This window comes from Sus scrofa, chromosome 1 (assembly GCF_054392235.1).
Source record: "Sus scrofa isolate SSC_HxYL_T2T_F1_AM1 chromosome 1, Sscrofa_HxYL_maternal_Yorkshire_Landrace_v2.0, whole genome shotgun sequence".
In the NCBI taxonomy this organism is placed as follows: domain Eukaryota; kingdom Metazoa; phylum Chordata; class Mammalia; order Artiodactyla; family Suidae; genus Sus; species Sus scrofa.
In genome coordinates, this window is record NC_139383.1 from 267,458,812 (window position 1) to 267,473,000 (window position 14,189).

General features: G+C 46.1%; 1 protein-coding gene across 1 annotated transcript in view; it reads left to right on the plus strand.

Moving 5' to 3' along the window:
- Positions 1 to 14,189, plus strand: part of PAPPA (pappalysin 1) — a 240,100-nt gene that overhangs the window by 44,188 nt on the left and 181,723 nt on the right. Inside the window, exon 3 of the mRNA XM_001926753.8 lies at positions 12,253 to 12,398. Within this exon, the coding sequence (XP_001926788.6) occupies positions 12,253 to 12,398 (146 nt within the window). The remainder of the gene's footprint in view (positions 1 to 12,252; positions 12,399 to 14,189) is intronic.

A 14,189-nucleotide genomic window follows, 5' to 3' on the forward strand; every position in this document is an offset into this window, starting at 1 on the left:
GAGAGTTGGGGTAGAAGAATGCTGAGGTCTTTTCCTGCTCAGACATTGAAATCCTGTTTCCAGGCTTGTGACTAGGGCTAAAGCACAAATGGACGGGGTGGGTGTATTTAATATTGAAAAGGTGCAGATGCATCTCGACATGACATGGGGGGCATTCAGGGAAATACGAGTCAGTCCCTGCCTTCAAAGTATTTACTAGCCTCTTTATCTATTTGAGTACGGCATGCATGGAGTAGCAACGATGGAACAATTATACTCTGTGACAAGCTGAAAAACATCCCACTCTTGCCCCTTGGGTCCCAGCAGCAGCCTGACGAAAGAGCCCCACCAAGGGCAGTCTGCAAGTCTGCTGTTTTATTTTCCTTCAGGCCCCAAACGCGGCATCCTCTTTCCAAAAATCAATTTGAATTTAATTCTACTTTCGTCAACCTGACAAATAGTGTCAAACGTTCCAGCATTACTTTCCCCGTATTTGAACCCTGTCACTTGACCCTTTGAGAGCCATCTCTTTTGAACCCCACAAGAGACCCAAATTTGTGGAAGCCACTAGACTTGTTCAAGGTCATCCAGAGAGAACTACAGCTCCTGTAATGACTATATAGTTATACTTTATTTTATTTATTTATTTATTTATTTATTTATTTATTGGTTTTGGGGCTGCACCTGCAGCATATGACATTCCCAGGCTAGGAGTCAAATTGGGGGAGGCCTATGCCACAGCCACAGCAACTCAGGATCTGAGCCACATCCACGACCTACACCGCAGCTCGCTGGAATGCTGGGTCCTTAACACACTGAGCCAGGCCAGGGATTGAACCCGCATCCTCATGTAGACTATGTCTTGAGCCACAACGGGAACTCTGTGTTCTAATTTTAGATGCATCTGTGATTTGCCTTAGGTTATGTGATTGGTGTTGGAGCCATGGTCCAGAATAAAATCCAGAAGTTGCCGTATTGACTCACATTGATGATAATGTCATGCTTGCTCAATCTTCCCCAAGCATCATATTGTTAGGTCAGTCTTCACATCGCTTAAATGGCTTATGTGGCTAAAAATTAGAGCAAAACTATGCAGTCTATGGGGAGACCACCTGTACCTAGAACACTATGACTGCTGCACCTTACAAAATAGAAGTGATTTGTCTTTATTTAATTGCACGTCAAGGGTAAGAGCAACCACAGGGCTGTCGGTGATCTGGGTATATTCTTCTCGGTGTGATCAGTTGTATTATTTATCAGTTGTGGTTTTGATCTTCCAAGAAGAAAGCGAGGAGTTGGGAAGAGATAGCTGTGGGCCCTGAAATTGCGCACTTGTGCTGTGGAAACGATAATGTGACAGGGGATGGTCACGTTGCTATCCTGGTCCTTTTGAACACACCATTGCACTTTACTTGTTGCTCTTCTTTATTTCTCAGGCGATTCTTCAAGCTTAATGGCTGCCCTGAGAATAAGTCAAGTCAGGCGGCTTTACTGGCAGCTATCAATCCAGAGATCATAGAACTTGAGGAAAAGATGTTGGGGGAGTGACTGTTCATTTGTGTGTGTGTGTGTGTGTGTGTGTGTGTGTGTGTGTGTGTGTGTGTGTGTGTGTGTGTGTCTCCCATGTACAGGCACAGTACCAGGTGCTGGGGGTATGACAATGAGCATTTAACAAGATAGGTGTGGTTCTGCCCTAGTGGAATCTCCTGCTGGTAAATAAGTATCTAGCTATTTAAGTGCTATTACTGAGAAGTCCAAGGTGCTGAGGGAAGAGAGGATGGGTACTTAAATCATTAGGGGTCAGAGTCACTTCTAGACCATGTCCGGAAAGATGGGTCGTGTTAACCAAGTGAGTGGAGCTGAGCTTGCCAGGAACCAGGTGTTCTGACGCTTTGCCTTCTGCCCCAGAAGTTTCTAAAAGCCATTTCCAAAAAGACGTGAGAAAATGGGAGCTGAGTAGTTCCTAGTAAAAGATGCTTATTTTATTTTATTTTATTTTTTGTCTTTTTTGCCTTTTCTAGGGCTGCTTCCCACAGCATATTGAGGTTCCCAGGGTAGGGGTCTAATCAGAGCTACAGCTGCCAGCCTACACCACAGCCACAGCAACGCAGGATCCAAGCCACGTCTGCAACCTACACCACAGCTCATGGCAAAGCCAGATCCTTAACCCACTGAGCAAGGCCAGGGATCGAACCCAAGACCTCATGGTTCCTAGTGGGATTCGTTAACCACTGCGCTACGATGGGAACTCCAAGATGCTCATTTTAAATTGGTGTCCTTTATTCTGAGATTATTTTATTCTTCCCTTTAGGGTACTAGTCCAGTACCCTTTATTTTATTATATGAGGAACAGCATAAAGGGGGGTATCACCTTTTGAATGCTTTATTATGTATTTGTCAAAATTAGAAATGGCTGCTTTCACCTCAATTTTTTAAGATGATCCAAAGATCTGAGACCCTCTCCACTGACCCACCCGGCTTCTGTGAATCGGCACCTTCCCTACCCCACCACCCCCATCCACATCCTCAGGATTCTCAGTCCCACCATCTCCTTGTCTCGGTATGATCCCAAGGGAGCTGCAGGTCTGTACTTTTTCTGAGGGTTGACCTTGACCTTTCCTGGGACCTGGGAGAGGGCGTAGCCCCAGAGAGACACAGTGCTGATGGGCATAGAACTTAAGGCAGTAGTGTGGCCAGGGGATTGATGTTCAGAATCTGAAATCTTAAAGGAGGGAGACTCCAGTAAACCATGTCAGAACCCAAACCCATCATTTTGCCTCCTCTCACCCCGCCCCCCAAGTGACATCAAATTGTTCCTTGTGCGTGAATACCTCTCCTTGGATGTTCTCGTGTCCCTCCCTTTTCTACAAGCCACTGCCAGGGCCATCTTTACTTTCACCCCTCTTCTCCGCCATCTCAGACATGCCTCCAGCAAGCTCTTTGGAAAACATGAGCCAGATCATTTAATTCTCTTCCATAAACTCTGCGCGGGTCTGTGTAAAGCTTTCGGGGACCTTGCCCATCCTCCATAACCTGGTATGCAGGATGCTTCCTGAGGTGGCCACTGCTGACCCCTCCGGCCACATCTAGGGAAGCTGCCCCAATGTTCCCAACATTGAAACCACTTCCAAGGACCTATATTATCTTATGCTTCTCAAGCATTTTCAGGACTCTTCTCTTGGCCATTTTTCCTTTGTCTCCCACACTTGGTCCAGTATCTGCCTGTGGTTTCTTCTTCATGGGAAACCATCAATATCTTACCCCCTCTTCAGCTGGGTAAGTGTCATTTTCCTGTGCTTCCATCACATTCAGCACACCCTCTGCCATGACACGTAGTAGAAGAGAAGAGAAGAGGCCAATGTAGTCTGTGGGATCTGACAGCCTAGGGGCTGTATCCTCCCTCTAACCTCTGTGAGTAGGAGGGAGGATCTTGGAAAAGGGGTGTCACCCCACTGAGCCTGGGTTTCTTTCCCTGCAAATTGGGGCTATTCATGCTTAACACATAAGGTTTTGGTAAAGCTTCAAAGAGATAATATTTTTTTAAAAAGGACTTCAACAATGTCAGTGTGTAGTAAACTCCCCCAAATGTAGGTTTTATTAGTATGATCCCATCGTGTTGTGATCATCCGATAATTTGTTTTGCTTCCTTCATAAAACTGACAGTGAAAAGTGTTTCTTGTTTGTATTGTTTGCCCTATTTCTAGCTTAAAGTATGGTATATGATATAATCTCAGTGAGTGTTGGAGGATGAAACAGGAAAAGACTGAATGAATGTTAGGCAGGGAGAAAAGAAGTTAAGAAAAGAATGAAAGCCAGCAGGCAGAGGGTGGGTGGAGGGGAGGTAATGAAAGAATGACGTATTCAATAAAAGAAAGAGTGATCGATTTCTCCATTGATCTTTGATTGATGCTGTTACATTTTTCTTAGATTGCACGTCAAGCTTCATAGAAAAGCTGTTACATTTGAAACCAGTCATTCAGGATTCTAAGAATTTAATGAACTCCCCAAGCATTTTTTCCCCTGTGCCTTTTCTTACAGACAAGAGAGGCAGATTTAGGCATTTCTGACAATGAAACTAAGCAGGAGAATAAAGTCCAGATCATTAAGGGCCCTGGGGATAAAAATACAAAATCCAGGTTTTAGAACTGGTCACAGTTTGGAGAAAGCTTGTTATTTGGAACAAGGATATGGATGCAATAAACATTCTGAGGTTTATCTTGCTTTAATGACTTGCTTTGAGTGGCTTTGATCTTTATATTTGATAATCACTTTCAAATGGTCTGATGTGTTCTGAAAGTGGAGAAGTGGTTCACGGACTTGAGATCCTCCTTGGGAATGAGAGGCTGAAATCAGAATTTGGAAAAAGGCAACATTACAGGCCTTTCTATGTGACTTTAGAAACAGGGTAACTGACTATGAAGAAGATAAACACTTTGGCCCAGTGATGGGAGCCAGGATTCACCAATGGAAGGGAGACAGAGTGAGCCCTGGGAGCTAAGACCAGTCTCTTCTGCTCCAAAAGCAGGCTAGACAGAATGGTGTATCTTGGGGCCATTGCATGAGTTGGGCACTCTTTTAGGGACTCTCTTGTGTGTTACTTCCTTGAGTATTTATCACTCCCTTTCTAGGTTGAATTTTATAATCCCCATTTTATAGGCGAGGAAATCGAGGTTCAGAGTAGTTGAGCCACTTTTCTGAAGACACAGGGCCCCTTGGTAGAAGACGGAGCATGTGTACCCTAATCTGTCTCTCTCTTAAGATGTGGCTTTAAGGAAAACCGTAAGGCCAAGGGTTGTAACGATTATATAGGTCTTGGTCTGGTAATACTGGAAGAAAATAGTTAATACAAAAACATGTATAGCAAACTTTGACATACTTATGCCCCACTTTCCCAGCCTTGAATGAAGAATAGACCTCAGAACATGTCCATCTAGAATTCGATCCAAGAACATTGAATCATGAAAGTAATAGAGAGTCATCCTGTATAAGGCCATTCTCTACATGGGCAAGGAGGAGAATAAGGGACTAAGGTATCCTGTTTCAATGTTATGCTGTTATATTTACATAAATTTCCCTGTAAAACCAAAGATGTGGCTTTTTCCATAGCATCCTGCTGCTCTTTACCTTAACTTGAAAGAGCCTTCTCCAGCCTCTAGCTTAGAAGTGCCCCGCTCTCAGCCAGGGTCAGCTCAGACAAACCCTCCTCAAATCGAGGGCATTGGCACATGGTCGGCACCATCCCCCGTCACCCGGCTGCAGCTTTCAAGAGCCTGGGGAGCAGGACTTGGGCACAGCTCTGCTCAAGACAGCAGCCATCACATCGGCAGTGGGGAGTCCGTTTGCTTTGAGTGGGAATGGAAATAGATGCTGGTCAGTCTTGATTCCGGCTCACTGTAAGCTGTACCTCTGGCCCACCAACATTATCATGGGCGAGCCAGTGTGTCAGGCCTCTGGAGCTGAAACAACTGGAGCCTTTCATGATTCCGTTGGAGGGATTGTTGTTGTTGTTCTGCATTTTGAATGCAGCTCCCTTTTGCTTCTCGTTCAATAAAACAGGCCCTGACAGCCCTCTCGTTGAGATTATTACAGAGTTGTACCATCTCAGGCCAGTGCATTTAGGAAATATGTTGTTGGCACTCACCAGCGAGTGAGATGCATAAAGAAAATATTCTAATGACAGTTGAGTTGAAAGAGCTTTGATCTCCCTCCAGAATGCTCTCATGGCTTTGAAATGCAGTTCTGGCAGAGGGGTAAAGTCTGGGCACCTTGGCTGAGCCCCCCCTGAAACTGACATTCCAGGGGACCCACAACCTTCCCAGGAGGAGCCAGGTACAAGGGCTCTGCAGGAGAAAAGAGACACTGAGACACCTCTTTTGAAAGGCAGTCGGGGAGAAGATCTAATTTAGGAGGGACTTTCCAACTTAGCCTAGCATTTCCCAAACTGTATTGGTTACGCTCTTATTTGATTTTTGGCAAAGACAGAGGTGAGGCACGGGAGAAAGGATTATGGTCAGCTATGTTTGGGAATACTGCCTTACTCCCATTTTGTGTATTAAAGGCTCTGAAAATTCTTGCAATTAAAAAATATGTGTGTTTAAGTTTGTTTCACAGAGCATGTCCTAAATGCATCTGACTTGGGAACTCTTTTCCTTTCAGCCTCTCCTTGTAAACTTCGCCATCTATAGACTGTGTGGTTTGTTCGTTCACAAGCTCACTGAATAGATGGAGTCTCTGAGCTGCAGGCCAGGCAGCCAAGCAGAGTGGGGATGGGCCAGAAATTCAGGCAGTGCAGGTCCTGTGCAGGGGTGTCCAGATGAGAGGGGATGTGACACTACAATCCTTCTCATGCTTAACTCTCCAAGCTGTGCCCGCTGGGAAGGAACTCTGTCCATCCTGGAGGGAGGGGCAACTTTACTAGTTGTTACAAAGGTGCCCTCACAGACAGGCTAGTGAGTAGAGGTCCACACCCCTTATTTGACACCTTGGGCAAGTCACTTCACTCCCCTGAGTCCTGGGCTTCCTCATCCCGCTCTGAAGTTATGCCATTTACAAGAGAGGTGCTCAGAAGCTGCCAACCAGGGGTCGCTCTTTCTCTTGAAGGAAAGTTTTAGGAGACATAGAGATGATAAAGCTTTGACTTCCACCTGCTTGAAGCTTACCACAGCCTGATGGAGAAGGTGGGGGCTCACACAGTGAAGAGAACACAAAGCAGGGTGACAAGTACTAGAATCAAAAGTAAGTAAGGGGTTCTCATCGTGGTGAAGTGGAAATGAATCCGACTATTATCATGCAGGTTGGCCTCGATCTGTGGGTTAAGGATCTGGCATTGCCGTGAGCTGTGGTGTCGGTTGCAAATGCGGCTCGGATCCCACATGGCTGTGGCTATGGTGTAGGCTGGCAGCTACAGCTCTGATCAGACCCCTAGCCTGGGAATTTGCATATGCCACAGGTGCAACCCTAAAAAAAAAAAAAAAAGGCAGGGGGCTTTGAGGAGAGAAAAACCATTTTCAGCTCAGAGGCGGTGCTGATAATTCTGGTGTCACTAACACTTATCATTGTAAATAATAGTAACAACAATGTGATAAAAATGGCTAGGCTTATCAGTGAGTGCCTTCTGTGTGCCAGGCACTGTGTGAGAGACTTTTTCTGCCCCTCTTTTGGTCCTTCTGACACCCCTGAGGCATGGACAGCATCACCCCATTTTATAGGGGAGGGTGGTTGGGAGTGGGTGCCTGGCATATTTTACATGCAAGCGAAACTTAGCTGGGAGGGTAAGATTTTAAAAGGCTGAGAACCAGGAAGAGAACGTATAAGGCAGAGAAGAGAATCCAATGGGCACAACAGGGGACCATCAGAGGTTCTCAGGATGAGGAAACTGTTAAGAACTTGAGCGGGAAGTTGTGGCAGGAAGAGGGTTGGGTGGGTAAGGATGAGACACTGAAAGCTGAGACTAGGAGAGCCACCCAGAGGCAGACGGTCAGTTTAGGTGTTTTCCCAGTGGGAGGAAAAAGGAGATGAGAATATAGTGGGGTGTGTATGCTGAGCTGTCTCATTTCATCCCTCAGGCATCCATCCCCATGAGCTTGTTGAGGCTCAGAGAGGTGAAGCCACTCGCCCGTGGACCTAGGTCTGTCTGTCTGTCCAACTGAGTAGTGCCCTCATATAAATGAATAAACACACAGAGGTTTGGGTTTGGACTCATTTTTCTGGGGTAATTATTTTTTAAAAAATAAATATGGCCAATGTATAGTAGGCACACAGGGCCAATCTCCCCACAGTGACAAAATGGAGAGCGAGCAGGTGGCCTTGAGCAAATCCTTTTCCTCCTCTCGTCACCCATCTCCCTAAACTGTCATGGTCCTTCTCAATTTGACCTTCTGGGATTTCTCCCCCATCTGTCAACAGAGGGAATAAAGAAGCCTTAAGGAGGGAGTTCCCACTGTGGCTCAGCAGGTTGAGAACCCAACTAGCATCCATGAGGATGCAGGTCGATCCCTGGCCCCACTCAGTAGGTTAAGGAGCCAGCATTGCCACAAGCTGCAATGTAGGTTGCAGATTCAGCTCAGACCCGGCATTGCTGTGGCTGTGGTGTAGGCCGGCAGCTGCAGCTTCATTTCGACCTCTAGCCTGGGAACTTCCATATGCCACAGGTGTGGCCCTAAAAAGACAAAAAAAAGAAAAAGAAAGAAAGAAAAAAAGAAAAGAAACCTTAGGGAGATAGGAGGAGGAAGGTAAATACATGGACTCCTGTCCCCAAAGTTTCCCCTAATCCTTTTGGGAGACACCCAGCTTGGCTCTGCATTGGTGGAAAGAAAGCCAGCAGAAGGAAATCTTTTGGACACAGAGCTGTTTTCCTTTGGATGGGTCCCCCCAAAAGAGCTGGAGAGGAGAGTGGCTGTTGGGGCCAGAGGCCTGAGTGGCTGCCATGGAGTCTTCCTCTCTGTGGGTAATGAGGGCTTTTCAATGTGTGGGGGGCAGAAATGCATAAAGCAAGGGAGAGCCTTCACTACCCCACATAGCTGCTTTGGGCCAGAGTGACTAGCACCCCTTGAAAAGACTGGTTTCTATAATCGGGATCAACAACCAATTAAAACCTCTCCCCACCCCGCCCCCACCTCACCCCTCTCTTCGTCTCCTGAAGCTTTCTCAGCCTGGAGCAATGGGGCGAAGAGGTGACTTTTTCTAATAACATTTGTGTTCTCTGCCTGAGAGAACGCTTGATGGAAATGGACAAATTAGAAAAGAATAAATAATGTGGAAAGGGCTGATCCCAGAAAATCTCGGCCACTCTGTTTTTCATCTCCTCCCACGTATTGTTGCCTTTCCCCGTGGCCCTGAGTGAGCTTGGAATTAAGGGGAGGTTGTGAGAAGAGCTGGACACATCAGGATTTGCACTTGGCCTTGTCAGTATTTATGTGATCTCTGAACCCCTGTTCCTTCATCTGTGAGATGGGGATAAATAATAGGAATAGCTAAACATTTACCAAGGGTTTCTACGTGCCAGGTGTTATTCTCAGCCCTTTATACTTCCTTTGTTAACATCCCAAATAACTCTATGAGACAGATACAGTTAGCATTCGCGTTTTGTGTATAAAGAGATAGGGGTAGGGGAAGTTATCTAAACAGCCTGGGGTGACACAAACATCAGGTGGAAGATCTGGATTTAAACCTCGGACATTGGGGAGTTCCCATCACGGCTCAATGGTAGCGAATCTGACTAGTACGCATGAGGACGCAGGTTCAATCCCTGGGCCCACTCAGTGCAGAAGGGATCTGGCGTTGCCCTGAGGTGTGGTGTAGTTCACAGACACGGCTCGGATCCTGCATTGCTCTGGCTTTGGCGGAGGCCGGCAGCTACAGCACGGAGATTCAGTCCCTAGACTGGGAACTCCCATAGGCCACAGGTGCGCCCCTAAAAACAAGCAAACAAACAAACAAAACCTGGGACTTTGGCTTGAGAATGAGCCCTCCTCCCCACTTGGCCACATTCCTTCAAATGCTGCACGGAGACGGGACAACAGGTGTCTGTAGCACAGGGGCTGGCATACAGCAAGAGCTTACTAAAAATTGCCTTTGTCCTTCCTCATTCCTACTCTGACCACAGAGAAGACTCGAGGCTTCCAGTCTAAGAAGCTGAAGGTGGGATCTTGGGAGAGAGGAGGCACGGCAGTAAGATTTCAGTAAGATCTCAGCTTCTGTGGCTTTTCTCGGAATTACTGGTCAGCTCAACCAAGACAGATGTGACCTTTCTGGACCTTGCCTGTTTCTCCCACTGATGTTCACCCTTTTCCTGACAAACTGGAAAAATGGTGGTCACGTGACTAATATGGCTCTTGTTCACATGGGTGGCCAGGAGGGTACTGTAGGATTCAGACATAGCTCTCCTGTCCCAGTTGGGGCAGAGGGGCAGGCTTATGACCCGCAGAAGTGCTCTTGGGAACACCAGGCAGTTGTCATTCATCCCAGTAGACTGATAAAGAAGCTGAGCCCTCGTTGGAAGGAAGGGCAGAAGCTGAGACGGGACCTCCGTATTTTCCCTTCTTTGTCAGTGTATATTCAGCTCCATCCACGTCTACTGGGTGCTTGCCCAGCGTCAAGCCCTGTTTTGAGAACTAGGTAAACAGAGACAAGTTAGGCACATCCCCTGCCCCCAGGGAGCCACAGACAGGGGCAGATGCAAACAGGTGGAGTGTTTGGAATGGGGCGGGAGCACGAACCAACAGGAGGTGAATGAGGACAGAGGTGGAGGTGGGTGGGAGGTGAAGTGGCAATCAGGGGAGTCTTCTTGGAGGAATGGTACCAGAATGGATTTTGGATATGCTCATCGGAAGACAAAATGGGGAGCAGAGTCCCTGACAGAGGGCACAGCATGAGTAAAGGCACTGAGGATAAGGCGTCATGGGCATGGGGCTTGGGGGCGGTGGGGTGGCAGTGATGACAAAGCACAGTGTGAAATTCAAGAGAGGGAACAGAAAGAGATGAGGCTAAAGGGGAAGACAGGGTCTTGCAGGCCATGTGGGAATCCCAGACTTTACTCTTTCATGCATGGGGAACAGAGAGAGATGAGGCTAAAGGGGGAGGCAGGGTCTTGCAGGCCATGTGGGAATCCCAGACTTTTAACCTGTTTAATCACGTTAGACCACACGTTGCTTATCCTGAGAACAGAGTAACAACACCTCCTTGCAAGACTGGAAAGGAGGTGCAAAGCAGGCTTCCTAGCATAGCTCTCTATTTGCCAAGTCAGTGGTCCGAGCCCCATCCTGAATGGATGAAGTTTGGGAGGCCAGCCCCTGACACCAGGAGGGAAAGAGAAGGGCAGCATTCTTACTGTTGTGCTGGCCAGTCTCTGTGCCAACCCTCCTGGAGAGACAGCTGTATGAAAAAGGGAAACACTTCCAACTAGCTGTGTGACCAGACCAGGTAGGAAGGTTCTATAAGCCTCTTTTTCTTCCTCTGGTAAATGGGGATAATAATACCACCTACCTCAGTGTTATTAAGAAGATTAAAGGTAATAATCCATGTAAAGCCAGACCACATAGAAGGGCCCAACAAACATTACATACCATTTGTAGACTTTATCTCACCTGCTCTACCAGGCTGCCTGCTTGCTTATTGATGTATGTTTTTATTCACTGCTTCATTTCCAACTTTAATCAAGAAATGATTATCAGCTATTCACATGGATCCCTGAGATACAACATGGCAGACATAAAATGGGGGCCGAAAGAAGCATGAGCTGGGAGCCAGATACCTCTCTTTTATTAGAAAATGATCCACTAATACGCCTGTGACTGATGTGACATGTTAGCTTTACTGTTTCGATGGGAGAGTCATACTCCACAAGGGAAGAGTTCTCATTTATGGAGCACCTAGGCTATGCCAGGCTCTTTCCAAAGACCATCTCTTTCTCTCTCCAATGTATGTTTGTTCAGAGTATTAAAGGGCTGATGATTGTAGCTTGGGGAATTAATGTACTTTGCAAATATGTCAGTCTATGTTCTAGATAGCTACAATGGCAGCTACCCCCAATACAACAATATCCCTTCGTCTACTTCATGGACGAAGAAACAGAGACTTACAGAATGCAGAATTATCTACGGGAGGCAGATGACACCCCATTGAAAAGAGCATGTGCTTCCAAGCTAGATCAAATTGGTCTTGAAATCCCACTCTGCAGTGTTAGGCAACCTGTTTAATCACGTTAGACCACACGTTGCTTATCCTGAGAACAGAGTGACAACACCTCCTTGCAAGACTGGAAAGGAGGTGCAAAGCAGGCCTCTTAGCATAGCTCTCTATTTGCCAAGTCAGTGGTCCGAGGTCCATGCTGAGTGGATGAAGCAGGGAAAAAGCCAAGACTAGAATGTTTGGCATTCCTGCCATGGTCTGTTCTTGATCTGTATCCACATCATGTTGCCCTGTCATCAGTCAATATAGCCGAGTCCTTAGGGGCACAGATGTTAACTTTGGATAAATCTGGGATCTGAACTGAATTCTGCTATGGTTTTTAAGTGGAGCGATCTTCAAGTTACTAAAACTCTCAAGGACCTAATTTTTTTTCTTTATAAACTGGGGTCATCTCACTTGGTAATATTGTAATACCATACTATTATATGGTATATAATATTATTGGGGGAAGTCAACGGGGTGATATGTATAAAGTGCTGAGGCAAGTGCCTGGCACATAGTGACTCAATTAATTTGGGAGTATCTGTTATCTGAATAGACCCTTTTTGGATGGTGATGACAGCCAAGGTTCTTTTTCTCTTACAGAGCATACTTGGATGTTAATGAGCTGAAGAACATTCTTAGACTGGATGGATCAACACATCTCAATATCTTCTTTGCAAACTCCTCCGAGGAGGAATTGGCAGGAGTAGCCACTTGGCCATGGGACAAGGAGGCCCTAATGCACTTAGGTGAGAATTAGAAACTTCTCCAGGAGGAAATTTATTAGTACAGGCATATATTTAGCAGTGATGATGGTGGTGGTGAGGGCTCCTGAATGGTGCTGGTGGTGGAGATGGTGAATAACATATTTACTTACCATTTTTAAAATTTTTCAGAGCTCTTTAGCATTTCAGCCATCAAGCAGTGCTCTGAAAAAAAGCGACTCCTGTTCTGCTGATGGAGAAACTAAGATGTAGAGAGGGAACGAGGCTTATTCAAAGTCACACGCAAGTCAGTGGCAGCACTGCAGTTGGAATTTAAGTTTCCAACTCTATTCACTGAGGCTTTCTCCTTATACTCCCTGCCTCTTAGTTCATGCAAATATCTTCTCAATATGGTAACCACATTGTACTGGCCCAGCCAGTCATGGGTTGGCTTGAAAGACACCAAAGAGGCGAGACAGTTTGTAAGAACTCCTTGTTCCTCCACGTTCCACCCACCAACCAGGAACTCTTCTTACATTCGAATTATGCATGTCTATAAACACAACACATGTTTATACAAACCAGTCACCCAGAGGCAGATATGACAATGGTTTCTGCACCAGGCCCTGTAAGCAAACATCGTTTCACTGTCATTGTTGTTTCATGTTCTTTCATTTTCATTTTCCCACGTTCTCTTCTAGTATATGACTATATGTAGACATACATTTTTTAACCTGTGCTTATTTGAAATCATAGCATAGATGCAATGGTGTGTTCTTTTTTCACTTAATATTATGCTCTCTACATTTTACCCCATTGCCAGTCTTCTTAATTACTCTCCACCCCCAATTTTTTTTTTTCTACTTAACATCACAAGAGGAAAGCATCTCCCTGGCTTATGTCTAGTTCCCTGAAGACAGGTTGTTTTTGTTTTTTTTTTAATGGCCACAAAACATTGAGTGAGTGCACTGTGATTAATTTAGCTATTTTCCCCTTGATAGAATGTTCCAGTTATTTACACCAGTTATTGGTGATGACTCAGTGATACCTTCCTCTGAAATGGTAGGGCTCAGCAGAGTGACAGGGCTGGATCTTCCCCCTGGCCTGTCTGGTCTCCCGGTGGTACAGCCAGAGTCCAGTGGTTTCTCTAAATCCACAATATCTTAGAGATGAGGGACTCTGCAACTTCAAACAATGAAGTCATGTTGAGTCAGACTCTAGACTTCAGTTCCCTCCAGACCACTATCTTCTCCTAGTTGTTTTTAAGAGCGTGAAACCAATTTGTGTGAGTGTGTATGCGTAGATCCCTCTATGTGGTTGTGTAAATAGAGATAGATACAAAAATAATTAACTCATGCTTCTCAACTGGGGTGGGGGGGTGGTGCAGATTTTATCTTCCAGGATAAAATTGGGCAAAGTCTGGAGAAATTTTTGGATTTTGCAAATGGGGCGCTGCTGCTGGCATCTAGTGGGAAGCGGCCAACGATGCTGCTGGATCTCCTCCTACAGTACCCACAAGAAAGAACTACCCGGCCCCAAATATCAGTAGTGCTGTTGTTGGGAAACCCTCAGAGGGATGATGGATGGGTAGACAGGCAGACCTAGACAGACGGGGGCTGAGCAAAAGAGAGCATGCCGCTTAGGCAAGCTGCAGCTGATTAGCTTACATCACAGGCCTGGATGATGTGTGGGAACCTTGCTGGCCCAGAGCCATGATTCATGGTTGTTCTCAGCTGTGACTTAACTTAGCGGGATGGCCTTAGGCAAGTCTCTTTCCTTCTCCAGGTTTCAGTTTCTTCAGATTTTAAATGAATAGGTTAGAGCAGAGGGCCTCCA